This window comes from Jaculus jaculus, chromosome 8 (assembly GCF_020740685.1).
Source record: "Jaculus jaculus isolate mJacJac1 chromosome 8, mJacJac1.mat.Y.cur, whole genome shotgun sequence".
NCBI lineage: Eukaryota > Metazoa > Chordata > Mammalia > Rodentia > Dipodidae > Jaculus > Jaculus jaculus.
In genome coordinates this window covers 130,798,603-130,826,518 of record NC_059109.1, presented here as the reverse complement: position 1 = coordinate 130,826,518, position 27,916 = coordinate 130,798,603, and the positions used below count along the sequence as shown (strand labels likewise).

The following is a 27,916-nucleotide window of genomic DNA, read 5'->3' as shown; positions in this document are numbered from 1 at the left end:
TTTTCTTCTTCTCCCCCTCTTCCTTTTTCTGAGGCAAGCCTAACTGACTGCATTTTCTTCTCTTTAATGCAAGAGTGAGAGAGAGAATTGGTGTGCAAGGGCCTCTAGCAACTGCAATCAAACTCCAAATGCATGAGCCCCCTTGTGCACATGTGCAGCCTAGCACACTTGTGTCGCTGTGTGTCTGACTTACATGGGATCTGGAGAGTCAAACATGAGTCCTTAGGCTTCGCAGGCCAGTAAGTGACCTAACCACTAAGCCATCTCTCCGGTCCCCCATGTTCTTCTTCTATCAGTCTTTTAAAAAGAAAAACTATTTATGAGCAGAGAGAAGGAGAGAGAATGGGTGCGCTAGGGCCTCCAGACACTGCCAACAAACTCCAGATGTTTCTGGCACTTTGTGCTGGGAAATGGCAGGCTTTGCAAGCAAGGCCTTTAACCACTGAGCCATCTCCCCAACCTGGTATCAGTCTTTTCAGATAGGGTCTTGCTATGTGGCCCTGGTTAGCCTGGAACTCACTATAGGTAGACCAGGCTGGCTTCAAACTTGGAGCAATCCCACTGTTTCTGTCTCCAAATGCTGGGATGACAGTTGACGATCACCACGCCTGACTTTTTGTTGTTGTTGTTTTGGTGTTTCGAGGTAGGGTCTCACTCTAGTCCAGGCTGACCTGGAATTCACTATGGAGTCTCAGGGTGGCCTTGAACGCACAGTGATCCTCCTACCTCTGCCTCTTGAGTGCTGGCATTAAAGGCCTGTGCCACCATGCCAGGCTCCCACACCTGACTTTTAGCAGCCTTCCTGAAAACAATTCTGTAGGGCTGGGACTGGAGCTCAGTTGGGGGAACTCTTGTCTATGCACTGAAGCCCTGGCAGTGATGCCCAGCACCATATAAAATGGGGCATGGTGGCCTGAAAAGATGATTTATTTAGTGGTTAAGGGGCTTGCCTGTGAAGTCCAAGGACCAAGATTCAATTCCCCAGTACCCACGTAAGCCAGATGCACAAGGTGGCGCGAGCATCTGGAGTTTGTTGCAGTGTGGCTGGAAGTCCTGGCGCACCGTTCTCTCTCTCTCAAGTAAATAAATAAATAAATAAATAAATATTTTTTTTTAATTTAATTTTATTTTATTTATTTGAGAGCGACAGACACAGAGACAGATAGAAGGAGAGAGAGAGAATAGGCGCGCCAGGGCTTCCAGCCTCTTCAAACGAACTCCAGACGCGTGCGCCCCCTTGTGCATCTGGCTAACGTGGGACCTGGGGAACCGAGCCTCGAACCGGGGTCCTTAGGCTTCACAGGCAAGTGCTTAACCACTAAGCCATCTCTCCAGCCCGTAAATAAATAAATAAATATTTTTTAAAAAGCTGGGAACAGGGTACACATCTTTATTTTTTTTGTTTTTGTTTTTCAAGGTAGGGTCTCACTCGAGCCCAGGCTGACCTGGAATTCACTATGGAGTCTCAGGGTGGCCTCAAACTCACGGCAATCCTCCTACCTCTGCCTCCAGAGTGCTGGGGTTAAAGGCATGCGCCAACACGCCTAGCTACGGTACATCTTTAAACCAGCACTTGGAAAGCAGAGGGAGGAGGATCACCATAAATTCAAAGCCACCCTGAGATTCCATCGTAAATACTAGGTCAGCTAGAGTGAGACCCTACCTTGAAAAACCAAAAACCAAAAACAAAATGGGGAATGACAGTGCATGCCTTTAATCCCAGCACTCTGGAGGCAGAGGTAGGAAGATCACTAAAAATTCAAGGCCACCCTGAGACCACATAGTAAATTCCAGGTCAGCCTGGTCTAGAGTGAGACTCTACCTTGAAGAAACAAACAAACAAACAGCAACAACAACAATAATAATAATAAAGAAAATAAGTCAAGCTGGGAGTGGGGGTGCACACCTTTAATCTCAGCACTCTGGAGGCAGAGGTAGTAGGTTCATTGTAAGTTCAAGGGCACCCTGAGACTCCATAGTGAATTCCAGGTCAGCCTGGACTAGAGTGAAACCCTACCTCAAAAAAATCAACAACAGGGCTGGAGAGATGGCTTAGCGGTTAAGCGCTTGCCTATGAAGCCTAAGGACCCCGGTTCGAGGCTCGGTTCCCCAGGTCCCATGTTAGCCAGATGCACAAGGGGGCGCACGCGTCTGGAGTTCATTTGCAGAGGCTGGAAGCCCTGGCGCGCCCATTCTCTCTCTCTCCCTCTATCTGTCTTTCTCTCTGTGTCTGTCGCTCTCAAATAAATAAATAAATAAAAATTAAAAAAAAAATCAAAGAGACTAATTGAGTGGGGGTAAGGGATATGATGGGGGTGGATATGTGAAGGGGAAAGTGGAGGAGGGGAGGGGATTATCATGGTTTATTGTCTATAATTATAGAAGTTATCAACAAAAAGCTGGGTGTGGTGGCACATGCCTTTAATCCCAGCACTGGGGAGGCAGAGGTAGGAGGAGGAGGATCTAAGAGGATCCAGATCACTGTGAGTTTGAGGTCAGTTAATTCCAGGTCAGCCTGAGCTAGAATGTCCAACCTCCAAAACAAACAAACAACAAAACCAAAACAGGGCTGGCAAGATGGCTTCGTAATTAAGGCTCTTGCTTAAAAAGCCAAAGGACCCTGGTTCAATTCCCCAGGACTCATGTAAGGCAGATGCACAAGGTGGTTCAGGCACCTGGGGTTCATATGCAGCAGCTAAAGGGTCTGGCATGCCCATTCTCTCTGTCAGTCTCTCTTCTTTCTCTTTCTCTGCTTGCAAATAAAACTATCTTTTAAAAATACAAACAGGGCCGGGCATGGTGGCTCATACCTTTAATCCCAGCACTTGGGAGGCAGAGGTAGGAGGATCGCCATGAGTTCAAGACCACTCTGAGATGACATAGTGAGTTCCAGGTCAGCCTGGGCTAGAGTGAGACCCTATCTCAAAAAAACAAACAAACAAAAAATACAAAAAATAAAAAAAAATACAAACAGGGGCCGGGTGTGGTGGCACACGCCTTTAATCCCAGCACTTGGGAGGCAGAGGTAGGAGGATCAGCATGTGTTGAAGGCCACCCTGAGACTACATAGTGAATTCCAGATCAGCATGAGCTAGAGTGAAACCCTACCTTAAAAAAAAGGGGGGGGGGCGGGGGGCTGGAGCGATGACTAAGAGGTTAAGTCACTTGCTTGTAAAGCCTAATGACTCAGGTTTGATTCCCCAGTACCCACATAAAGCCAGATGCATAATGTAGCGCACACATCTGGAATTTGTTAATAGTGGCTGGAGGCCTTGGCACAGCCATTCTCTACTCTCTTCTCTCTCTCTGCTTGCAAATAAATAAATAAATAAATAAATAAATTTAAGAAATACAAACAAACTGGGCTTGGTACCTGCCTTTAATCTCAGCACTGGGAAGGCTGAGGTAGGAGGATCACTTTGATTTCTAGGCCAGCCTGGGCTAGAGTGAGACCCTACGTTAAAAAAAAAAAAAAAAAGAAAAAAAAGTTCAAGGTCATCTTCAGCTACATAATGAGATCCTGTCTATATGAGATTTTTTTCAAAAAAAAAAAACATTTATTTTATCAGAAGCAGAAAACACAAATGGACAAAAAAAACCACAAATGGGTGTTTTGTAGATCTTGTGAGCTATCAGAACAAAAACAAAATAAAATATCCACTAAAAACATTGGCTACACCATATGTGTTGTTCACTCTGCCAGTCATGGTCTTGAGTCTGATCAATAACTATGTCTTGCTCTATCCCAGCACCTCATAAGAACATTGGATGACTAATGGCCAGCCTCTGAAAAAAAAAATCAAAATGCAAAATTTCCAAGTATGGTTTCTCCTGAGGGCCTATCACTTTTTTTTTGCCATTACAAAGCAGTAAAATCACACATGGGATTATAAACCAGGAGCCATCCATACACAGTTCAATCTGTGAAGAATCTGGAACTATAGTGAGTGCTTTGAAAGGAAAGAAGTGGCTTCTAGAAGCTGCACGCGAATATGTGACACCTCATTTGGAAGAAGGAAGTGAGAGGGAGAAAACAGAAGGCCGGTTTTAGGCAGGGACACGTTGAGACAGGGGGTTGGGAACGGACTGGGTAAAGAAGGCTGAGGTGGGAGAATTGTCCTGAGTTGGAGGCTAGCCTGGACTACAGAGTGAGAGTTCCAGGTCAGCCTGGGCTACAGTGAGACCTTACTTCAAAAACCCCAAAATTGAAAAAAAAAAAAAAAAAAAAAGAGCGTGTTGAGCGAAGAGCAGGAAGGAGTGAAAGGAAGAAGGTTCTTAGAGAGAAGAACAGATGGACTGGAGAAATGGCTTAGCAGTTAAGGCACTTGCCTGTTGAAGCATAAGGACCCAGGTTCGATTCTCCAGCTCCCATGTAAGCCAGAAGGGGGGGTGCATGCATCTGGAGTTCGTTTGCAGTGGCTAGAGGCCCTGGCATGCCCATTCTCTCTCTCTCTCTGTCCTTCTAAAACATAAACAAATCAGAAAAAAAAGAGAGAAGAGCAGAGACAGAGCCCAGCACAGATCCATACACTAAAGTTCTTGAACACAGAACCCATCATACATTGGATACATTGGTTGATAAGTGCTCACCTGATCCTAGAATCAGGGAGTTTGAGGGAGGAGGATCAGAAGTTCAACATCAACCACGGCTACACAGTGAGTTGGAGGCCAGCCTGGACTCTATGAGACCCTGTTTCAAGAAAAGGTTGGGAAGAGATAGAGGTTAAAGACATTTGTTTGCAAAACCCTTTGGCCCAGGGGCATTCGTCTGTAGCAGCAGGAGCAAATAGCTAATTAAAACCCAAATAAAGGGCTGGACAGGTTGCTCAGTGGTTAAGGTGCTTGCCTAAAGGTCCTAGTTTGATTCCCCAGATGCACAAAGTGGTACATTCATCTGGAGTTTGTTTGCAGTGGCTAGAGGTCCTGGCATGCCCATTCTCTCTCTCTGTCTCTCTTGCAAATAAATAAAATAATTTTTTTTTAAATATTAAAAAACAAAATAAGAAGTGCTATGCTGCGTCACCTCTTCTTTCTGTTCTGTCTCCTCACCTCCCCCAACCTTTTGAGACAGGGACTTGATACAGCTGATGCTTGCCTGGAGCTCAAGATCCCCTGCCTCAGTTTCCTAAGAAGGGTTATTATTATCATCACTTGGAGACTCAAACAGCTCAATTGTGCCACCATGTTCTAAGATGGAAATAACTACCATGGTTTAACGATCATTAACAGGACAAATAAATAAAACAACTTTAGTCTAAAGTTTGCCTTAGACTGCCCACATATGTTCAGGGCAGGCCTCCCCCAGGTTTGAAGTTACAGTGTCCACACTAGCTAGCTGTAGAAAAGGTGTAGGGAATCGCAGCAGATTAGACTCGAGGCAGGTGTTCATTGGGTGTGTCAGCCAGCATCAGCATTCTACCATGCTTCTGTGTTCCATTGAGACAAATTCTCACCTTCCAATTCCACCATTTCCAGCAGGACAAATGTTTTCCTGCTTTTAGACCGAAGGCCTTAGGAAACAATAGCGTCCAGCTATAGCCGAACAATTGTTAAGTTAGCTTTCTTCAGTGAAGGCTTATTGATAGGCACCTACATAAAAAATGTGGTCCAGCTGATCTATTTTTCTGCTTTGGGTTGTCCACACGCCCAGGTGAACATATTCACGAGGCTGTTTTGCTTGCCTGTCAGATATGCTTAAAAGCTGGGAATTTGACAACTAACTAATCAAGAAAAATGAAAACCACAAACTTGGAGGGAAAGGTTTATGGTCACACGGTTCTGAAAATGAAGCCATGTCAAATAAAGATCCATATATCCCGAGTAATTTTTTTTTTTTTTTTAATGCAAAAGCAAAGAGTTTATTCTGCAGAATCAGCCAGAATGCGGGGGTCAACCATTCATACAAAATGGCCACCCTGAGAGGAGCACACAGGCTCCTTTTAAGCACAGCTAGAATTTTTTGCAGGCTTAGTTGTTTTTTTTTTTTTTTGAGGTAGGGTTTCACTCTAGTCCAGGCTGACCTGGAATTGTGGCCTCCAACTCAAGGCTCATAGAGATCCTCCTACCTCTGCCTCCTGAGTGCTGGGATTAAAGGCTTGTGCCACCACGCCCAGCTCGGAGTAATCTTGGAAACAGAAAGGCATTTCCCCACTCATTCAACGTTTAGAGGATTTACACTGTGCGGAGGCGGTTACCCAAATTAAATTTATGTAGATTTACGGTGTAAATGTATATATGTACACACACCCCTTTGGGAAATTCCAGGCATCCCCATGTCAGGATGATAACAATCACTTGAACTGTATTCCTATTTTTGTTCGTAAATCCTGGATTGCAAAATGTCCCAGTCATGCCAGGGAGCACCTAGTCACTTTCTCAAGGCCCACTGTGGACAGGAGAGCGTTGTCAGTAATAAAATATGATGCTATCAGACACTCATGGCTCATGGGGGCAAAATGCAATTCCTTGCTGTTTTAATATTATCTCTGCCACATTTGTTTAATCTGCCTTTTCTATACTTAGTAGCCGAGTGCTTTAAAAGCATTCAAAAAAATTAAAAAAAAAAATCAAAGTCGACATTGTAATGAACCCTCATCCGTGTGATTAGGAATCCTGGGTGCCATCATTCAGCATTTCAAAATGTAAAACTTGGTAAATTCGAGCTCCAACTTTAAGAGTTGTGATGAAGTCCGAAAACTCACATTTCAACAACACAGTAATAATAATATTTAAAAAAATCAGATGGAGGAAAGAGATCCCGGGTCTCCTGTCAGGTATGGTTTATTTTAAAGATGTAAAAAATTGAACCAAAGTATTGCACGGGTTTGAGAAGCAAGACCTTCCTCAGCTGGAGGGCATCAACCTCAGGATTATTAGAGTAATTTCTGGAGCGCGCTACCGGAACACCACCAGTGCCCCAACTTGGAAGAACCTCCCTTAGGTCTTTTTCAGCAAAGGCTCCCCGTGAAGCGCCCGCTTTTCCCGGTGCAGCGGCAGGACTGGGACCGCGGAGGCGAGGATGGTGCCCCTCGGGTTCCGTGCCCGCCGCAGCCAATCTGCGCCGGGATGCTAATTAGCTCCGCTGCCCCGGTGCGATGCACACGCCTTTGTCACATGCCGAGCCGGACTACAAAGCCCAGCATGCCTCGCCCCTCCCTGATCAATGAGAGCTTATTTAAATGATCTCTGAGGTCTTGGACCCAGGCCAATCAGCTGTCAGGGCTCATGATAAATCGCAATGCATTATTGATAATAATAATTACTGGGGACATGCGCGTTCGGGCCGGAGGGGGGTAAATTTCCAAACTCCAGGAATTTGTGGCGGCGGACAGGGGCGGATCAGCGCGGCTGTCCCGGCGCCCCGATGCTCGCACCATGTCGAGGCGCAAGCAGGCGAAACCGCAGCACATCAACTCCGAGGAGGACCAGGGCGAGAGGCCGCCGCAGCTGCAGCAGCCGAGCCCGGGCTTCGCAGACGCGGCGCCGGCGCCGGGGGAGCCGGGTGAGTGCGGCGGACGGAGCCGGAGCCGGGGCCGGGGCGCGGGACGCACAGAGCTTCCTGGACGGCCGCGCGTCCCTCGAGGGTTTGGGGGAAAAAAGGGGTGCTCGCGGCGCGGAGCCGAGGTCCGGGACTCCGTTCCGGGGACCAGAGGCAGCCTCCCTCCTCCTCCTCCCCCCCATGCCCCGTGGAAGTTTCACCCCAGCGCCCCCCTCTTATTGTAAAGTTGACCCCCCCCCCTCTAGCCCTGCGATCCCCCTCCTTCAATCTTCTCGTCCTCAGTCCCTTAATTGATTCCACTCCCCTCCATAGCCAAATCCTTCCCCCTTCCCCACTCCCCTGGTAACTTGGGCTCCCCCCCCCCCACACCCTCTGGCGCCTCTTTTAAAAAGAAAAGAGACCCCCAAGGCTTCTGACCCTCTCCACCACCCCTTGGGCTTTTTTTTTTCTAGAGGGCTGGAGGAGGGACGCACCCCTGTAAGAGCCCCCCCCAGGAGGGAGATCTGTTGCACGCGCCCCTCCCAGGCCAAGTGGGGGGAGGGGACGCGACCTCTCCCCACCCCCAGGGCTGGGGTGCCGGCCACCCGCGCGGTGGCGCGGGCTAGGAGCACCCAAAGAGCTGGTGAAGGGCACTCTTCTCCATTTCCCCCCCTTTTTTCCCTTCTCTTTTTGCATTGCTCCTTCCTTCTCCCCCGCTCCTCCGCCCCCCCAGCCCCTCGGGCTACCTCGCCTGCCGATCTTCGCCCTAACCTTTCGGGGCCTGACCTCCAGCCATCTTTGATTTCCGACTTCCTAAAAATAACTGCGGCCAGCCCGAGAGGGGGGTGGTGCCAGCTCCCGGGGTCCCGGATAGTAAGGCGCAACACCACCCCTCCGAAATGCAATCGCCTTGTCTTGCTTTTCTTTTTCTTCCTTTTTTTTTTCTTGCATGCTTTTTCTGGGGAGCGCGGCTTTGGCAATGCGCGCCCGGGAGGTGAAAGGGGAGAGGTCGGGCCGGGGCTGGGCGGTCGCGGGCAGGGCGAGCTCCCGGGGCTGACCCGGCCCACGCTTCCGCGCGCCTCCCCGGGCCGAGGGGAGTTCGGGACTTTGGAGCGGTGAGGCTGGTAGCCAGGGAGGGGTGTGTGTGTGTGTGCAAACTCCCCTTTTTCTTGAGGTTTAGATGTAAGGCGATTTCCCACTATCTCCTCCCGGCCCGCCAAATTGTCGCCTGATAAATTTGGAACGCACGCGCGGGGGGAGGGGACACGTTCTCGCCTCCTGCATCCTCCACCGTCCCTCCTCCGTCCTCCCCGCCTGCTTTCTAATTCCCAGCATTGGATGGCCTGTGCCTGGCCACTCCGGTTGCCTCGGCTTTCCCATGCAGTCTGTGGCTACTTAATTCCAATACTTTTTTCACCATTTTACAGAAGAGGGGAGTGTACCTCCCCAAATGTATCATACTTCAACGACCCTTATCTCCATTATTTCCCCCTCCAGGGCAAATGAAAGCTACTGTCTTGCCCGAGGCAGGGGGCAGCTGTGCGTTTTGTGGCTGAGGTCCTCCCCACACATGAGACGTCCCAGCTGCCTGGATGCACTCTTTGTGCCTTGGCTGAATGTTGATGTGTGTGTGTGGCGGGGGGGGGGGGAATAGATCGTGGAGTGGTCCGATCGACGGATCCACCTGGAACAGAAGGGTTAACCCTCCGCCTGCTTGCTTCCTCCCGAGAGGAGGGGCGAGCTCCTGTCCCTGACCCCTCCCCTGGGCCTGCGCTGACCTCCCCATCCCCCATCATTTTGGGTGGGCGCGCACTAGTGGAACTTTGGGGTGGTAGCTGGCACCTGGGGAAGGAAGGGGAAGGCTGGTTAGGATGGGGCCTCGGAAATGGACGCTGGCTGGAGTTGGAGATAACCTGGGCTGGGCGCGGGGCCCGGGCTGGGCGCTCCCTCCAGGATTTGGGAAGGGTCGGCGCCCAGCAGCTCGGCCGGGCTGCGCGCGGGCGCCCCCTGGAGGCGGGTCCCCGCGCAGATGCGGGCTCACACCTGGTGAGTGGGGCGGCCCGGCTCGCGTGCAGAGGGGATGCGCCGGGCCGGGACCCGCACCCTTGCCAGGTTTTTGGAATCCTTAGAAAAGAATTTTTCTCGACTAGAATCATTGAGCCCCCGGGTTGGAGAGCTGACTTGGGAGCGAAGGTCGTTTCTCCTCCCTAGCAGCGTTGTAAAAAGAACTTTTCAAGGGCTGTATTCCGGGTTTTAGCCTCAGCCTATCTATGATAGGTATAAGTCTTCAAAGTTAAGATTGGATCCCACTCCATTTGAAAACGCAGCTTTTGAGCGAAGAAAATGAAATCCGGGTCATAATTAGCAGATCAAAAAATCTGCAGGTGGTCGGGGTGGGGGACTAACAGTACTTAAAGGAAAATTAGCATTTTCTCAAAAGGGTTTCAAATGCCCTTTGTGCTAAACTGGATTACAACCTACAGCGATTAAGATTCCCAAGTTTCTAGTAATTTAGCTCCAGTTTCTAGCCTCAATTGACGTGCCTGCTGTGGCATTAGTTTGCATCTCCTCTGGCCAACTTGCCTGAGTTCCCGTAAAGGAAGGGGAGGGGGGGCGCCATTTGCCCACTGCCCCCCTTTATTCATTAAAGCTAAATTGCATGTAAAATGCATTCCCTCAGCCAAAGAAAGAGCTTGGCCTGCATGTGCCACTAGATGATACATTGGCGGTTAGCAAACTTCCTCCTAGGTAGGGGGCTGGGGCACCATCTTGAAAAGGAGGTAACAGGATGGTTGGGGACGCCTCCTTTTAAATGTGAAGTGTCCAGTGGGCACCTGAGGAGGGAAGTTGGTGAGAGCAAGGATCTGCCTTGTCGGAGTATTCTGTTGTGTAACTTTGCAGCTTGATTTTTTTCCCCTCTGCCTCCCAGCTTTCTTTTCTGCACCTCAACTACGTGATTTCAACATATTGTAGATCTGGAATGTGATCGGTAATTAATTCTGTTCCGAATGACAAAATGTTTTTACTACTGCTCTTAGAAATAACTTCTGTAGAAACAATCGCCTGCTCTGTGCCAGACTGCAGGCCTGGAACCTTCAGTTCTCACATCCAAAGTGAGAGTAAATTGCAGCCCCTGGGGGACAGGGAATGGAGGCCCCGGGTTCCTTGTCCAGCCTAGCAGTGAATCCAAAGGTCTTAGTAGAGGTTGATGGTGGAATGGGACTTGCTTCTTGTTTGGGAGATGTGGCAGCCATGGTTAGAGCTTGAAGCCAGTTGGGTTTGGTGATCTCAACCACCTCTCCACCCTTTAGCAAGGACCCCCCCCCCACACACTTTTTTTTTTTTTTTTTTTTTTACAGAGGTCTCTATTATAGTTCAGGCTGGCCTGGAATTTGCTGTCTTTCCCTTGAGAGTGCTGGAGTTAAGAGGCATGTTGGGAGAGACCTGGGGGAGTCAGTAGGAAGTAGTGTTTGTTGGGTGCATTTCTCTGTTGCATTGCCCTCAAGAGATAGGCCAGGTGTGGTGGCTCACAATCCCAGCACTAGGGAGGCGGTGGTAGGTTTGCCACAAGTTCTGAGCCAACCTGGGATAGAATGAGACCCTGTCTCACAAAAGGAAGGCAAGAGAGTTCAAGGAATTATCTTTCTAATTTGTACTTCTAAAACACCTAAACATTAAAAAACCCTTGGAATCCATACACTGTCCCCCACCCTATCTGCCTTGTTCTGGGGGCTTTACAGGAGGGAACCAAAAGTCCTTCCCATATGAGGGGCTTGTAAGTTTATCTGAAATATGGCCCCAGTTGAGTCTAGAGATCATCTAGAAACTTAATTTGGAGTCTAACAGACTACCAGGTTGATTTGAACACTCACCTTTTAAGCATTATTAAAATAGCAAAAGGCACGCTCTTCAGGGACATAATTCCTTTTTGTTTTTGGTAAGCTCTTATCCTGGGGGCAGGGCAGGGTTGAAGATCCTCAGCTTTAGATAACCTGTTCATTGCCATTCTTTTAATATAGTCCTGAGAAAAGATAAGCTGGAATCATGCTTTTATCAAGATACACAGATTTATTTTTTTTTTAAACAGTATTGCCTCTGGAAGATTAACTTTCTTCCTATACAATAGCAAGAGTATTTTCCATCCATTTGGAGTGATTGAATCTAAGACCCCTGCTGGGTTTACGGCATTCTTCCAACTTATTGGATAACTAGATGCCTAGAGATAACATTCCTAAAATTCGGGGTGGGGGCGGGGTGGAGGGGTGGAAGAACTCCTTGCTGTGTAATCCTGTGAACTTTGCTTCCCCCCTCCCCTTGGGTTCACTTAAGCATAGCCCAGCAATTGTTCCTAAGTCGTCTTACTCCTGGGCAAATAGGGCTTTGGTATTTGCCTATGGTGGTGTGGATGCAGGACTTTTTTTTTTTTTAACTGACCAAGCAAACAGCTTGGGCTGTTTGAGCCTCTAGCGGAGATGTGTGGTGCTGGGGAAAGGCCGCTTCGCGGCTTGTGTATACAGTGAAGGCAGCTGGCATTTGGGCTGTAAATCACTCCCAACCGGTGGATCCTTCCAGAGCAGAAGAGCTTAACCTTTTTTGTGCCATAGATCCCTTCTCAGCAGAATGGTGAAAATAGACTACAGAGGGCTGCTGTGGTGGCGCACGCCTTTAATCCCAGCACTCAGGAGGCAGAGGTGGGAGGATCGCCTTGAGTTCGAGGTTGGCTTTAGACTAGAGTGAGACCCTACCTTGCAAGAAAAACTAATGTTATTAAAAATAACAAAAAAACCCCACTTATCCTGTAAATTTGTTCCTTTATTCCTTGCCTGGGCTCCCGTAGCAGTACGGTGTAACTGCATGTTTACCCAGTATTTACATTGCGTCAGCGTGTTGAGTCACTTAGAGATTGTAGATACTGTTGGGTGGTAGAGGATTTGGCTCCTTGTCTGAAACCCTGGAGTCAGTCTCCAGTGTGACGGGCTTGGAGGTGGGGAATGCAGAGGAGGTTGCACTGTACTGGTTAGTTACACAGATCCCACCCCCGTGGAGTATTCATGGATTTTAGTGTCTGTAAACTGATCGGTATATAGTAACTTGCATCTCTACCCCCTTAATAAAACAGTAACACGTCCCTGAGTCCTATCAGTTCACCACCAAGTCTTCAAGAAAGTACAAGAGCTATACGTAGTGTCCTGTGAAAATATTCATGGTTCCTGCTAATACCAATGTGGTATGTTCCCTGGTGGAAGGAGATGTTAATTTTTAGTTCAGTTAGTGAAAATGAAGAGACTTTTTTTTTTTTTTTTTTTTTTGGTTTTTCAAGGTAGGGTTTTACTGTAGTTCAGGCTGACCTGGAATTCACTATGTAGGCTCAGGGTGGCCTCTAACTCACGGCGATCCTCCTAACCTCTGCCTCCCAAGTGCTGGGATTAAAGGCGTGTGCCACCACGCCTGGCTAACTTAAAAAAAAAAAAACATTTTCAAGGATTCCCTGGTCAAGAGTTGCCTGCTTTAAAGGTAATCACAGTGGTAGGTGTTCATAATCCCAGCCCTGGTGAAGCTGAGGCAGGAAGATTGCCTTGAGTGTGGGGCCAGCCTGGGCTACAGAAAGGCACCCTGAATTAAATAAAAACATACTTTAGGGCTGGAGATCTAGACCAGCAGGTTAAGGTGCTTGCTCGTAAAGCCTGTCCGCCTGGGTCAGTTCCCCAGCACTCAAGGTGCCGTGCATGCGGAGTCAAGTGTGCAGTGGCAGAAGGTTCTGGTTTGTTTATTCTCACACATACACTGCCTTTTAACTCTGCTTGCAAATAAGTATTTTAAAAATACCAACACCCCCCAAAACAAAAACATAAAAGCCAGGTGCAGCGGGGCACACCCTTATTCCCAGCGGAGGCAGGATCACTGTGAGGTCCAGGCCATTCTGGGACTAGAGAATGAGTTCCAGATCAGCCCAGGCTAGAGTGAGACCCTGCCTTGGAAAAACAAAACAAAATACATGTTTTAAGCTGGGGAGGTGTTCATTGGTAGGGCTCATGCATAACATGTGTAAGGCCAGCACAAAAGATAACAAGGAAATGGAAAGACTGCTTTAGAACATAGTCATTGAGAGGATGTGGCACTTAAAGGGATGAAAAATCTTTTTGCCTGGAGACAAAAAAAAAAATTGGGGTTGGGCACAGTGGTGCACACGTTTAATCCCAGCACTCAGTTGAGACCAGCCTGGGACTACAGAGTGAGTGCCAGGTCAGCCTGGGTTTCATTTGTTTGTTTATGTGTACAAGACCTCCAGTTGTGCCCACTTTGTGCATCTGGCTTTATGTGAGTACTGGGGAACCAGTCAGTCCTGGCTGGCAGGCTTTGCAAGGAACCGCCTTTAATTGCTGAGCCAACTCTCCTTTGGTTTTTCGAGGTAGGGGTCTTGCTCTAGCCCAGGCTGGCCTTAAATTCAGCAGTGCTTCTTCTACCTCAGCCTGAGTGCTGGGATTAAAGGTGTTCGCCCCCTGGCCCAGCGAGGCAGGCACAACAGGGCCTCAAGCCACTGCAAACTCCAGATGCATCTGGCTTTAGGTGGGTCCTGGGGAATCGAACCTGGTCCTTTGGCTTTGTCGGCAAGTGCTTTAATGACTAAGTCAACTCTCCAGCCCTCTGTTTTTTTTTTCCAAATTATTATTCTTTTTTTTTGTAGGTCGGGTTTTGCTTAGCCCAGGCTGACCTGGAATTCACTATGTATTCTCAGGCTGGCCTTGAACCTAACAGTGATCTTCCTACCTCAGCCTCCTGGGTGTTGAGATCCAACACTATTGTTTTCCTTCCTTCCTTCCTTCCTTCCTTCCTTTTTTTTTTTTTTTTTTTTTTGGTTTTTCGAGGTAGGGTCTCACTCCAGCCCAGGCTGACCTGGAATTCACTATGGAGTCTCAGGGTGGCCTTGAACTCACAGCGATCCTCCTACCTCTGCCTCCCAAGTGCTGGGATTAAAGGCGTGCGCCACCACGCCCGGCTCTTTTTTTTTTTTTAAAGACAGGGTCTCACTCTACATCCCATGCTGGCCTCCAGCTTTCCTGGGTCCTCTAACCTCACCCTAGAATAGAAGTAGTGGGATTAAAGCTCACTCCGTAGTCTCAGACTGGCCTCAGGCTCGTAACAATTCTACCTCAGTCTCCTGAATGCTGGGATTAAAGGTGTGTGCACTGCCACGTTCAGCTTCAAAGTTCCCATGCACTTGTTTATGTCTTTATCTACAAGCCCTCCTACTTATTTTAAAAAATATTTATTTATGAGAGTAAGCACCAAACCAAATGTGGTGGGGCACACCTTTAATTCCAACACTTGGGAGGCTAAGGTAGGAGGATTGCTGTGAGTTTGAGGCCAGCCTGAGATTAAATAATGAATTCCAGTTCTGCCTGGACTAGAATGAGACCCTATCTTGAAAAACAAACCAAAAAAATGACAGAGCTTACTGTCTGCAAACAAGCTCCATGCGCATGCACCCCTTTATGCATCTGACTTAATGTGGGTTCTGGGGAATTGAACCTGGGCTGTTAGGCTTTGCAAGCAAGCGCCTTTAACCACTGATCTGTCTCTCCAGCTCATTGACTTTATTTTTGTAGATAAAACTAGAGATTTTATTGATGCTCCAGGGCAACCCACCTGTGGTGTTGGTTAGGAGAAATGCTGTGTGGTCATGGATGTACGCCTTCCATGCCAGCACTCTGGGAGCCTGAGATGGGAGTGAGTTTGTGGTAGATAGAGAGAAGGAAGAAATACCTTTGTAAAATAGGAAGTAAATCCCAGACACAGGAATTGCCAAGTCAAAAGAGAATGCACTGAAAATCTGCTTTGACAGGGAGGGAGCTCCCTGGAGAGCCTGTGTGCATTCCTTATGGCTACTTGTAATGTGCCTTTCCCCCAAGAGAAACTTGGAAAGTTCTTGACACGTCAAAGCCCAACTTGCTTCCCCAGGAAGGTTAGGCAGAACACCTCCACATGCACCCTGTTTAAGCCTGGGACATTGTTCATAGAGATGGCATCTATCTGGGAATTGTGGATTTCCTTTTTTTGTTTTGGTTTTTCGAGGTAGGGTCTCACTCTAGCCCAGGCTGACCTGGAACTCACTGTAGAGGCTCACATGGTGATCCTCCTACCTCTGCCTCCCGAATGCTGGGATTAAAGGCGTGCGTCACTACGCCCAGGTTTGGATTCCCTTTTTTTTTTTTTTTTTTTTATTTGCAGGGTGGGAGAGAGAGAATGGGCATCCTGGGGCCTCTTGCCACTGCAGACTCCAGTCACTTTGTACATCTGGCTTTACGTGGGTCTGGGGAATCAAACCAAAGCTGGCAAGCTTTGCAAACAAGTGCCTTTAACTGCTGAGCCATCTCCCCGGCTGTTTTCCTTTTTAACTTGAGTCTTGTAGAATTGAATCAGAGCAATGTAGTGTTGGATTAGGACTGTTCTAGAAGTGACTATGCTAAGCCACATCCTGACATTTTGTTTTTGGTGGTGTTTTGTTTTTTGTTGTTTTTTCAATGTAGGATCTCACTCTAGTTCAGCCTGATCTGGAATCCACTCTGTAGTCTCAGGGTGGCCTCCATGGTGATCCTCCTACCTCTCTTTCCCTAGTGCTGGGATTAAAGGCAAAGCTACCACGTCCAACTTTTTTTTTTAATTAATTTATTTATTTGAGAGCGACAGACACAGAGAGAAGGACAGATAGAGGGAGAGAGAGAGAGAATGGGCGCGCCAGGGCTTCCAGCCTCTGCAAACGAACTCCAGATGCATGCGCCCCCTTGTGCATCTGGCTAACGTGGGACCTGGGGAACCGAGCCTCGAACCAGGGTCCTTAGGCTTCACAGGCAAGCGCTTAACCACTAAGCCATCTCTCCAGCCCTCCCCCCTTTTTTTTTTGAGGTAGGATCTCACTCTAGCTCAGGCTGAGCTGAAATTCACTATGTAGTCTCAGGCTGGTCTCGAACTCACAGCGATCCTCCTACCTCTGCCTCTAATGTGCCAGCTAATTTGCATTTGATAGACGTTTGAAGTCTGTTACCTTGTCAGGCCAGACCTGCTCAGTGCTGCTGTGTGTTCCTTTAGTCTATTCTCTGGGTACACACCTTATAAACATTCATCCTATTGCTCTGTGTGAAGTTAATAAACATTGAGAGTTTATTAGGCCATGCGAGTTTGAGGTCAGCCTGGGCTGCTAGCGTGTGATGAGACCCTGTCACAAAACTAAACTTAGAAAAACCCCATGATTTTGCTGGAACCCAGCTTAGGGGGCCGAGTGCTTGCTCAGCATGTGTGAGGCCTTGGTTGGATCCTTGTACCTAAAGAAGGAAAAAGTGGCCAAAAAGTGCTCATTTTCTTTTTGCGTACTTTCAGTGTGTTAGCTAGAAGTTTGGTGGACCAGAACCACATGCATTTGTGGGATAGCCCCAGTACTTGGGAGGAGGAGACAGGAGGATTTGGGTCAGTCTCAGCTACGTAGTGAGTTGTAGGCTATCCTGGACTATGCAAGACCTTGTCTGAAGAGGGGAAAAAAAGAAAAAAAACTAAAGAAAAGACCCTATCCAGAGAGGGTCACATGCTCAGGTGTGTGTGTGTGTGTGTGTGTGTGTAGGGGTATTACCTGGCTATATCTTTTTTGGGGGGGCATTATTTCCCCTCAGTGTAAGTTGAGACTTGGAGACCTGTCTACGACAAGAGGCTGCCAGTCTTCCCAAGTGATCACCCCCCTTCCACACACACACACACATACACACACATCCTTTTATGGGGCAGAATTCTGACCATTCTCTCCTATTCCAGGTACTTCAATGAACCCCCCAGGCAGTGGCGAGGATGCCACCGCAGGGGACAGAGCACCAGGAAAGCGGCCCCGGCGAGAGGAGACTCACATCTGTGAGAAGTGCTGTGCCGAGTTCTTCAGCCTCTCCGAGTTCGTGGAGCACAAGAGAAATTGCACTAAAAATCCGCCTGTCCTCATCATGAACGACAGTGAGGGGCCAGTGCCTTCAGATGACTTCTCCAGAGCTGTACTGAGCCACCAGCCGCCCAGCCCAAGCAGTAAAGACAGTCACAAAGAGGGTGGTGGCAGCTCAGGGGACGCCAAGGAGAAGCCAGGCCCCGAGTCCGTCCTGTACTTGAAGTCAGAGGCTAGCCTGCCACCCACGCCCCAGGACATAAGCTATTTACCCAAAGGCAAGGTGGCCAACACTAACGTCACTCTGCAGGCCCTCCGCGGCACCAAGGTGGCGGTGAACCAGCGGAGCGCCGATGCCCCTCCGGCCCCGGTGCCCGTCGCCAGCAGCATCCCGTGGGTCCTGGAGCAGATCTTGTGTCTGCAGCAGCAGCAGCTCCAGCAGATCCAGCTCACGGAGCAGATCCGAGTGCAGGTGAATATGTGGGCTGCACACGCCCTGCACTCGGGGGTGGCGGGCGCCGACACCCTGAAGACCTTAAGCAGCCACATGTCGCAGCAGGTGTCCGCTGCCGTAGCTCTGCTCGGCCAGAAAGCCGGAAGCCCGGCTCTGTCCCTTGATGCTTTGAAGCAAGCCAAGCTACCTCACGCCAACATCTCCTCCGCAGCCGGCTCCCTGTCCGCAGGGCTGGCCCCCTTCGCCTTGAAGCCAGACGGGTCCCGGGTGCTTCCCGGTGTCATGTCTCGCCTGCCCGGCGCCCTGCTACCTCAGACCCCAGGCTCGGTGCTTTTCCAGAGCCCTTTCTCCGCTGTGGCGCTGGACCCATCCAAGAAGGGGAAAGGGAAGCCCCCGAACATCTCGACGGTGGAGGTCAAACCCAAAGACGAGGCTGTCCCCAGCAAGCACACGTGTAAGTACTGTAGCAAGGTTTTTGGGACCGATAGCTCCCTGCAGATCCACCTCCGCTCCCACACCGGAGAGAGACCCTTCGTGTGCTCTGTCTGCGGTCACCGCTTTACCACCAAGGGCAACCTCAAGGTGCACTTTCACCGACACCCCCAGGTGAAGGCAAACCCCCAGCTGTTTGCCGAGTTCCGGGACAAAGTGGCTGCAGGCTCTGGCACCCCCTATGCACTCTCTGTCCCCGTCCCCGTAGATGAATTGAGTCTTCCCTTAGACAGCAAACCCATCCTCCCAGGGACCCCTTCCATAGGGCTCCCTCAGAATCTCTCTTCGGGGACTAACCCCAAGGACCTCATGGGCAGCCCCTTGCCCATTGACTTACAGCCAGGGCCTTCTCCAGAAAGTGAGGGGGGATCCCCACTACCTGGGGTGGGGCCAATCCATAATCCCCCAAGGGTTGGGGGCTTCCAGGGAAGTAGTGCCCCCGAGTCAGGGTCAGAGACCCTGAAATTACAGCAGTTGGTAGAGAACATCGACAAGGCCACCAGTGACCCCAATGAGTGTCTTATTTGCCACCGGGTGCTCAGCTGCCAGAGCTCTCTCAAGATGCATTACCGCACCCACACAGGCGAGAGGCCGTTCCAGTGTAAGATCTGTGGCCGAGCATTTTCCACCAAAGGCAACCTGAAGACCCACCTCGGGGTTCACCGCACCAACACGTCCGTCAAGACGCAGCATTCCTGCCCTATCTGTCAGAAGAAGTTCACCAACGCCGTCATGTTGCAGCAGCACATTCGGATGCACATGGGCGGCCAGATCCCCAACACGCCCCTGCCCGAGAGTCCCTGTGACTTTGCAGGTCCCGAGCCCCCCGCGGTGATCAGTGAGAATGGCAGTGCCGCCGTTGCCACCGCCTGCCACGATGGTGCGGTCGAGAGCATCGACGTAGACGAGGCCGGCTCCCAGGACCCCTCCGGTGGCCCCTCGAAGGGCTCCACGCCGCTTCCCAGCCCCCACCTGGTATCGCCCGCCCTGGGTTTTGCTGCCATGGCTTCTCTAGACGCGGCTGGGAAAGGGGGTCCTGTGCCCTTGAGCCTCCAGCGGCAGAGCAGTCGTGACAATGGCTCTGTGGAGAGCGACGGCCTGACCAACGACTCATCTTCACTCGTGGGTGACCCGGAGTATCAGAGCCGAAGCCCGGAGGCCGTGGAAACTTTGTCCTTCCAGCCAGTGTCCCCAGCTAATAGCCAAGCCGAAAGCGTCAAGTCCAGGTCTCCCGAGGGGAGCAAGGCCGAGGGCGCCGAGAGCCTCCGCTCCGAGATGGAAGGTGATAGCATAGCGCTTGGGATTTACCTCCATGTCCCTTTTGGGCTCAAGGTCATCAAAAAGGAGCCTGGGTTGAACTTGAAACATGGAGTATGATCCGAAGCAAGCTCCTCGATTAGTAGTTAGCTCTATTTGTACTTGTGGGTTAGGAAGAGTTAGGAACCATCTCTTATCCTGACACATCATAGGCTTATGAGTTATGGCTCATTAAGTATGGGCAGCATAATGTTTGTTACTGTTTTTGTCTTTGACCCCCATGGCGCTATGGGTAATATTAAGTATATCCCAATAGAAGAAGGATGGAGCTGTGGGCTTGAAATGAGCAATAGTCTTTGTACTGAGGTCCTGTTCTGAAATGGTCACTCAAAGGGGAGAGAAACTAGCCTGTTTCTAATTCATATATCACTTGAGGGGTGCCCACTGATGTTGTTGTTGTTATTATTATTATTTTTTTCAAGGTAGGTTTTCACTCTAGCCCATGCTGACCTGGAGTTCACTATGTAGTCTCAGGGTGGCCTTAAACTCACAGCAATCCTCTTACCTCTGCCTCTCAAGTGCTGGGATTAAAGGCGTGTGCCACCATGCCGGGCTCCACTGATGTTTTTAATGGGGTAAGCGTTGCATCAGAACTGAAGAAGAAACGTAACATCTGGGTATGTTTTTTATTTTTGGTTTTTCAAGGTAGGGTCCTCACTCTAGTGCAGGCTGACCTGGAATTCACCATGTAGTATCAGCACAGCCTCAAACTCACAGCAATCCTAACCCTGCCTCCTTAGTACTGGGATTAAGGCATGAGCCATCACACCCAGCTCTGGGTATGGTTAAAAGGGAACTTTTTTGTGTATGTGGTGCTAGGGATTAAACACATTCCTTTTAGAAAAAAAAAATATATTTCCCTCCCCTAAGGTAGGATTTTGCTATAGCCAAGGCTGACCTGAAATTTACTTTGTAGCTCCAGGATGTCCTTGACCTCACATTGCTCCTGCTACCTCAGACCTTAGTACTGGGATTAGGCATGTGTGGTCACCATACCCAACTCCCCTTCTATTTTGATGTCTTCATTTTATTTTCATTTACTTATTTGCAAGCAGAAAGAGAAGAGACAGAATGGGTGCATCAGGGGCTCCAGCCATCGCAAACAGACTTCAGATGCATGCGCCACTTTATGCTTCTGGCTCTGTGAGTCCTGAGGAATCGAACTTAGGGCATTAGGCCATGCAGGCAAGCGCCTTAACCACAGAACCATCTCTCCAGCCCATTCTCTGTATATTTCTCTTTTTTGTGCTGTCATGCAGTGTTGATGGCCCAATTGTGTGTGGGTGTGCAGAAACTGACCATGGCTCTTGCCAGGAAGTGTTCCAAAGCCCTCTTCCTTATCCTTTGGCTCTTAACATTCTTTCCACCCTCTCTTTTGCAATGTGCCATGAGCCTTGGCGGTATAGACAGTCTGTTGCATACCAGGCAAGCACACTCTCTGAGCTACAACTTCGAGACCCTAACCTTTTTTTTTTTTCAGGTAGGGTCTCATTCTAGTTGAGGCTGACCTGGAATTCACTATTTACTCACAGGGTGGCCTCGAACTCACAGCAATCCTCCTACCTCTGCCTCCCAAGTGCTGGGATTAAAAGGTGTGTGCATAAGTTGACTTTGAACTTTTTGATTCTTTTGAATTTTACATTTTTCTGTCATCCACCACCACTTGTAGTGAGCTATTATCAAAGATCTCTTTTTTGCACTGGCGAGATGGCTCAGTGTTTAAGGTGCTTACCTTCAGAGCCTGAGGACCAGAGTTCAGTTCCTTAGTACCCACATGGAGCCAGATGCACAAAAGATCTGGAGTCCATTTGCAGTGCCTGGATTCTCTGGTCTCTGCTTGCAAATAAATAAATATATATATACTCTAGCCCAGGCAATTGATTATGTACTCTCAGGGTGGCCTTGAACTCACAGCCATCCTCCTAAGTCTGCCTGCCTAGTGCTGGTATTAAAGGCGTGTGCCACTACGCCTGGCTTAAATAAAATATTTTTAAAAGGCTTCTTGGGCTGGAGAGATGGCTTAGCAATTAATTAAACTGGCACTTGCCTGCCAACCCCGCACGCAGGATGGCGCAAGCTCGCAAGGCCACACGTGCATAGTAGGTGGTTCACGTGTTTGGAGTTCTGTTGCAGTGGCTTGAGGCCCTGGTGTGTCAGTTCTCTTTCTCATAAAAAATAAATTAATTAAGAAGTAGGTTTCTCTTTGCTTTGAAATGAGAATTGGGTGTCAGGTGATAAAAGGTTGGATTTCCTTTCCCCTCGCACACTAGGTCGCACCAGTCTCCCGTCAACATTTCTCCGAGCCCAGCCCACCTACGTCAAAGTTGAGGTCCCCGGAGCCTTTGTTGGACCCTCCAGTGCATCCCCAGGCTTGACACCTTTGTTAGCAACGCAGCCTCGCCGACAGGCCAAGCAGCACTGCTGCACGCGCTGCGGGAAGAACTTCTCCTCCGCCAGCGCCCTCCAGATCCACGAGCGGACCCACACCGGAGAGAAACCATTCGTGTGCAACATCTGCGGCCGAGCGTTCACTACCAAGGGCAACCTGAAGGTGGGTTTCACCAAGCTGCCAGTAGAACTGTGGGGGATGGGTGGTGAGTGGCATCTATTTATTATTATTATTTTTACGTTTTTGGTTTTTTTCAAGGTAGGGTCTAGTTCTAGCCCAGGCTGACCTGGAATTCACTATGTAGTCTCAGGCTGGCCTCGAACTCACAGCGATCCTCCTACCTCCCATGTGCTGAGATTAAAGGCATGTGCCACCACACCTGGTTTAAGACCAGGTGGGGAGTTGGGGTATGACTCTTTAGGGAAGTAAGTATACCCTTCTGATTTTTCCCTGCCTCTAATGGGCACATGAGTCAGTTGTTTTGTTTTGTCCCAGGCTGACATAGAATTCACTCCTTAGTTTCAGGGTAGCCTTGAACTCATGATGATCCTCTTACCTCAGCCAAGTGCTGAGATTAAAGGCATGTGCTACCATACCCAGTAAGTCCAGTTCTTTTTTTTTTTTTTTTTTTAAGTCCAGTTCTTTATAATTTTTTTTTCCTTTTTGTGGGGGGTGGTGGCGGTGGTTTTTTGAGGTAGGGTCTCACTCTAGCCCATGTTGACTTGGAATTCATTCTGTAGTCTCAGTATGGCCTTAACTCACAGCAGTCCTCCTGTCTCTGCCTCCCGAGTACTGGGAGTAAAGGCATTTGCCACCATGCCCAGCTTAATATTTGCGAGCAGAGAAAGAATATCGGCACACCAGGGCCTCTAGCCACTTTGTGGCTTATGTGAGTACTGGGTAATCCAACTAGGGTCATTATTAGGCTTTATTATAGGCAAGTGTCTTAACTGCTACTGATCATCTCTTGAGCCCTATACTTTTTTTTTTTTTTTAATTGGTTTCTCAAGGTAGGGTCTAGCTCTATTCCAGGCTGACCTGGAATTTACTATGTAGTCTCAGGCTGACCTCAAACTCACTACGATCCTCCAGCATTGGTCTCCTGAGTTCTGGGATTAAAGGTGTGTGCCATCATGCTGTGCTAGTTCTTTAATTTGATTAAGTCAGAACTGGGCAGGAGAGATGGCCTAGCGGTTAAGGTGCTTGCCTACAAAGCCAAAGGACCCAAGTTCGATTCCCAAGGACCCATGTAAGCCAGATGGACCAGGTGGTACATGTATCTGGAGTTGATTTGCAGGTCTGGAAGCCCTGACATGCCCATATTTGCTCTGTCTCTCTCTCTCTCTAAAAAATATAATACAGTAAAAATTTTAAAAATGTCAGAATTTAGCCTTAAATCAGGCACGGTGGTACGTGACTAATCCCAACTTTTAAAACAAGGCAGAAGTATCAGGAGTTCAAGGTTATCCTTGGTTACTGGAGAAGTTACCGACCAGCCTGAGATGCATGAGGCCCTGTCTGAAAAACAAAACCTTTGAAAGCCAGAAGGTGGTAGGATGTCTTCATAGATAATACTCTGTTTTTGGTTTTTAAATCAGCTTTTGCAAGCAAGCACCTTACAATCATGGAGCCATCTTGCCAACCCTCCCCTTATTTATATGTTTTGGGGTGGGATTTCACTCATTGTAGCCCAGGCAAGCCTCCAACTCACAACCATCCTCCTATCTCTGCTGGGATTAAAGGCATGCGCCACCACACCTGTCATCTTTTCTAGTTTTTTTTTTTAAACTTTTTTATTTATTTGAGAGCGACAGACACAGAGAGAAAGACAGATAGAGGGAGAGAGAGAGAATGGGTGCGCCAGGGCTTCCAGCCTCTGCAAACGAACTCCAGACACTTGCGCCCCCTTGTGCATCTGGCTAACATGGGACCTGGGGAACCGAGCCTCGAACCGGGGTCCTTAGGCTTCACAGGCAAGCGCTTAACCGCCAAGCCATCTCTCCAGCCCTTTTCTAGTTTTTTTGAGTCAGGGTCTCAGTATACAGCTCAGGTGATTTTCTACTTTTTACTTTATTTATTTGAGAGAAAGAATAGACTAGCTAGGGCCTCTAGCCACTGCAAAAAGAACTCCAGACACATGGGCCACCTTGTGCATCTGGTTTACATGGGTCCTGGCAATTGAACTGGGGTCCTTCGGCTTTGCCTGCAAATGCCTTAACCGCCCAGCCATCTCTCTGCCCTCTGCCCCAGGTGATTTCTAAACACATGTATGTTGGACTGTGGGTGGAGCCACACCTGTGTGGGAATATACTTGAGCTTGCCAACCATCCCTGGATTCTGCTAGATGAGATGCTCTCTGTTCCCTTCGCACAGGTCCACTACATGACCCACGGAACCAGCAATAACTCTGCCCGCCGGGGGAGGAAGTTGGCTATAGAGAACACCATGGCGCTGCTGGGTGCAGATGGCAAGAGAGCTCCCGAGGTGTTTCCTAAGGAAATCGTGGCCCCCTCGGTGCGCGTGGACCCGTCGGTGTGGAGTCAGTACACCAGCATGTTCAACGGTGGCTTGGCGATGAAGACCAACGAGATCTCCGTGATCCAGAGTGGTGGCATTCCCACCCTGCCCGTGTCCCTGGGCGCCAGCTCCGTGGTGACCAACACCACTGTGTCCAAGATGGACGGCTCGCAGTCCGGCCTGAGTGGTGAAGTGGAGAAGCCGGGGGTACCCGACAGCGTGGCCAAGCACCAGTTCCCTCACTTCCTGGAAGAAAACAAAATTGCAGTCAGCTGAGCTAACATGGAAGGAGGGATGCCACCCCAGGAGCGAGAGTCTGCTGTCTTTCAGTTTCTTGGTTTTCTTAACCCATCTCCTCCTGTTCTTGTTTTCTTCCTGATATGCAAATGATGTTTACGGTTGTGACCACAGCCTTCCCAGGCAGTCCTACAATCATGTTGCTGCTTTGCAAAAAAAAAAATGGAAAAAAAAAAGGAAAATTGTGTAAAAAAAAAAAAAAATACCAAAACAAATGAGAATTTTTTTTTTTGGGAAGAAGCGGGTTTTGGAAAGTAGCTTTGTTATTTGTAACAAACTGGATGCATAGTTTTGTACAAGCAAGACTGGCTATTTCCAAAGACTATCACCTGTGTGTAGGTGAAACAGTTGGGACTTACTGGACCACGATGGAAGAGAGGAGACAAGCAGACACGTAGGCTAGTGGGTTGGGGAGGGTGCTGTGTGCTTCCACGGTGATGATGCGGGTAAACAGACACGGTCTGCCATCTGCTTAGGGACCTGTTTTTTATGCCCTTCCCCATCCCTTATTCATCTTTGGTTTGAATGTACTTTAAAATTAAAAAAAAAACCAACCTTGGAGGATCCCACCTCAAAAAGGTTTTCAACCTTGGAATCTTCGCTAAGATGCCCCCCCCCCCCCCAGATGGACTCAGTCTTCAGGGAGCCCCACGTTGTACTGCTGTTTATTTAAATAGAGTTCATTTGGAGCCCCAAGAGTGCCAAGTACTCCTCATATCTCCCAGGTATCTCCCTCTTCTCAGACACCAGAAGAGGTAGGCACCTGGGCAGGGGACCCTCAGTTGATTTCCCCATCTTGTTCATGCCTAGGAAGAAACTTCCGAGAGAGCAAACTTCCTACACAGGTTCACATGCAAACTGTTTGTTTGTTACATTTTAGACTCCCTTGGTACCACTTTGCCAAGTCATGATGAAGGTTATTCCTCCCCCTCCCCAATGTTGTATGAAGACTACAAAGTTGGAACAGGCAAGTCCTGGATATTAGAGGGTGTGTTTTTTTTTTTATTAATTTATCTACCTCATTTAGTTTTTTTTTTTAATTTTTGTAGCCATAGTCTCTATTTTCTTATTTTATGACCACTTTAGTATTCCCAGGCCTCGTCTTAACACCCACGAGTTGATGTGTTGGGAGCAGCCGGGTGTTCGAGGTGTCTCCATGGTCTCTTCTACTTCACCCTCTGTACAGGTAATACTGAGCAGGCGATGTTACATTGTTCTAGAGGTTTCATGAGGAAGGGCAAAGGCGTCTTTCTCCATCTTCTAGAGGGAGAATTCTTTGCTGCTCCATCCAAGACAGTGGCTAAAAGGAGTGCAGAAACTTGACCAAAGTTTTATCCCTTAGTTATTGGCACCTGACTTTAAGACCCCCTTCGTCCTGCCCCCTCCCCCCCAAGGGAAAAAAATGGTATTTTGCCAAATTGTGCCTTTCCTTCTGGAATTGTGAGCGCAGTAGTGTGCTCGCTTGTTCCCCTGTTCCCCTGTTTACACTGTGAAGTGGGTATCGTTACAGAGAACACCCCGGGCCGTGGCTTTCTCGTTGAGCTGAACGCGTCTTTGTGAATGAATGTGTGACTTGTGGAGACACCCCTGTAGTTTTACCTGCTGATGCTGTCTGTCAGAAAATAAATTTTGAATGTTTTTTTCCTCCACCAGGCATGTATGTGTTGTTGTTTTTTTCTGATATGTTCTGCTTGCACTTCTGGTGTCCACATATGATTATGTCCATCCTAGACACTAGCAGGATCCACCTTTGATATTCTCTCTTCAAGGCATAAAACTGTTCCGGGTGGGGCTGGAGAGATGGCTTAGTGGTGAAGCGCTTGCCTGTAAAGCCTAAGGACCCCTGGTTTGAGGCTCGATTTCCCCCAGGACCCACATTAGCCAGATGCACAAGGGGGCGCATGCTTCTGGAGTTCCTTTGCAGTGGCTGGAGACCCTGACATGCCCATTCTCTCTCCCCCTCTCTCTCTCTGTCTGTCGCTCTCAAATAAATAAATTTTAAAAAAGAAAAAACTCAGTTTAAAAATAAAACTGTTCAAGCCGGGTGTGGTGGCGCACGCCTTTAATCCCAGCACTCGGGAGGCAGAGGTAGGAGGATCGCCGTGAGTTCGAGGCCACCCTGAGACTACATAGTGAAATCCAGGTCAGCCTGAGCCAGAGTGAGACCCTGCCTCGAAAAAACCAAAAAAAAAATAAATAAATAAATAAAAAATAAAACTGTTCCAGATGCACAAAGGGGGGCGCACACATCTGGAGTTCGTTTGCAGTGGCTGGAGGCCTTGGCGCACCCATTCTCTCTCTCTCTCTGCCTCTTTCTATCACTCTCAAATAAATAAATAAATAAATAAATAAATAAAAAAAACTGTTCCTTGTGTCTGTTACGGGGAACTTTTCTAGGTGGCCCTAGATGGCTTGCCTTGTGTAACCCATAATTCCGCTCATCCTAATGGGGTTCATGCCAATGAGTAGAGGCCGTAAGTGCGCTTGTCTCTGGCTGCTGCTCACGGGACTGCAGCTGAGAGGGGAGGCCTTGGAGTCAGGATATGCTGTAGAGACCTGCTGTCTACACAGACACTCAGCAAGGCTGTGCACTTAAAAACTGATGAAGAAGAGGGTTAGTCCCAGCAGAGGTAGGATCACTGAAGTTTGAGGCCAGCCTGAGACTGACTACATAGTAAATTTCAAAAAAACCGTAGAAGAGGGAGGCTCCTGTTAAATGGGCTGAGGGCAGATACATGTACCACTTTTTTTTTTCTGGCCTTACATGGGTACTGGGGAACTGAACCTAGGCTGATAGGCTTTGCAAGCAAGTGCCTTTAACCACAAAGCCATCTCCCCAGCTCCCAGACCTGACAGATGCTGACCTCAGGCCACATAAACTGGACACAAGGTGGTCTTACGCCTGCTGTTTGTTTGCAGTAGCTGGAGACTGGTGTTCGCGTGTACGCACACACACGCTGAAAATATTAAACTGCGCATGGTGGCACACACCCTTTAATCCCAGGATTTGGGAGGCAGAGGTGAGAGGATCCCCATGAGTTTGAGGCCATCCTGGGA

General features: G+C 48.9%; 1 protein-coding gene across 5 annotated transcripts; it reads left to right on the top strand.

Annotated features, from left to right (window-relative positions):
* Positions 1-7,374: 7,374 nt before the first annotated feature.
* On the top strand, positions 7,375-24,838 carry Sall4 (spalt like transcription factor 4). 5 transcript variants are annotated; one of them, XM_004663857.2, is made up of 4 exons: positions 7,375-7,501; positions 17,279-18,289; positions 21,927-22,207; positions 24,419-24,838. In XM_004663857.2, the coding sequence occupies exons 1-4, from the start codon at positions 7,375-7,377 to the stop codon at positions 24,836-24,838; spliced, it is 1,839 nt and encodes a 612-aa protein (XP_004663914.1). The 5 variants fall into 5 exon arrangements, with proteins under 5 accessions (XP_004663914.1, XP_004663913.2, XP_045013236.1 ...); XM_004663856.2 differs by having other exon boundaries at positions 17,279-19,621; XM_045157301.1 differs by having other exon boundaries at positions 7,375-7,510; positions 17,279-18,301.
* Positions 24,839-27,916: the final 3,078 nt, after the last annotated feature.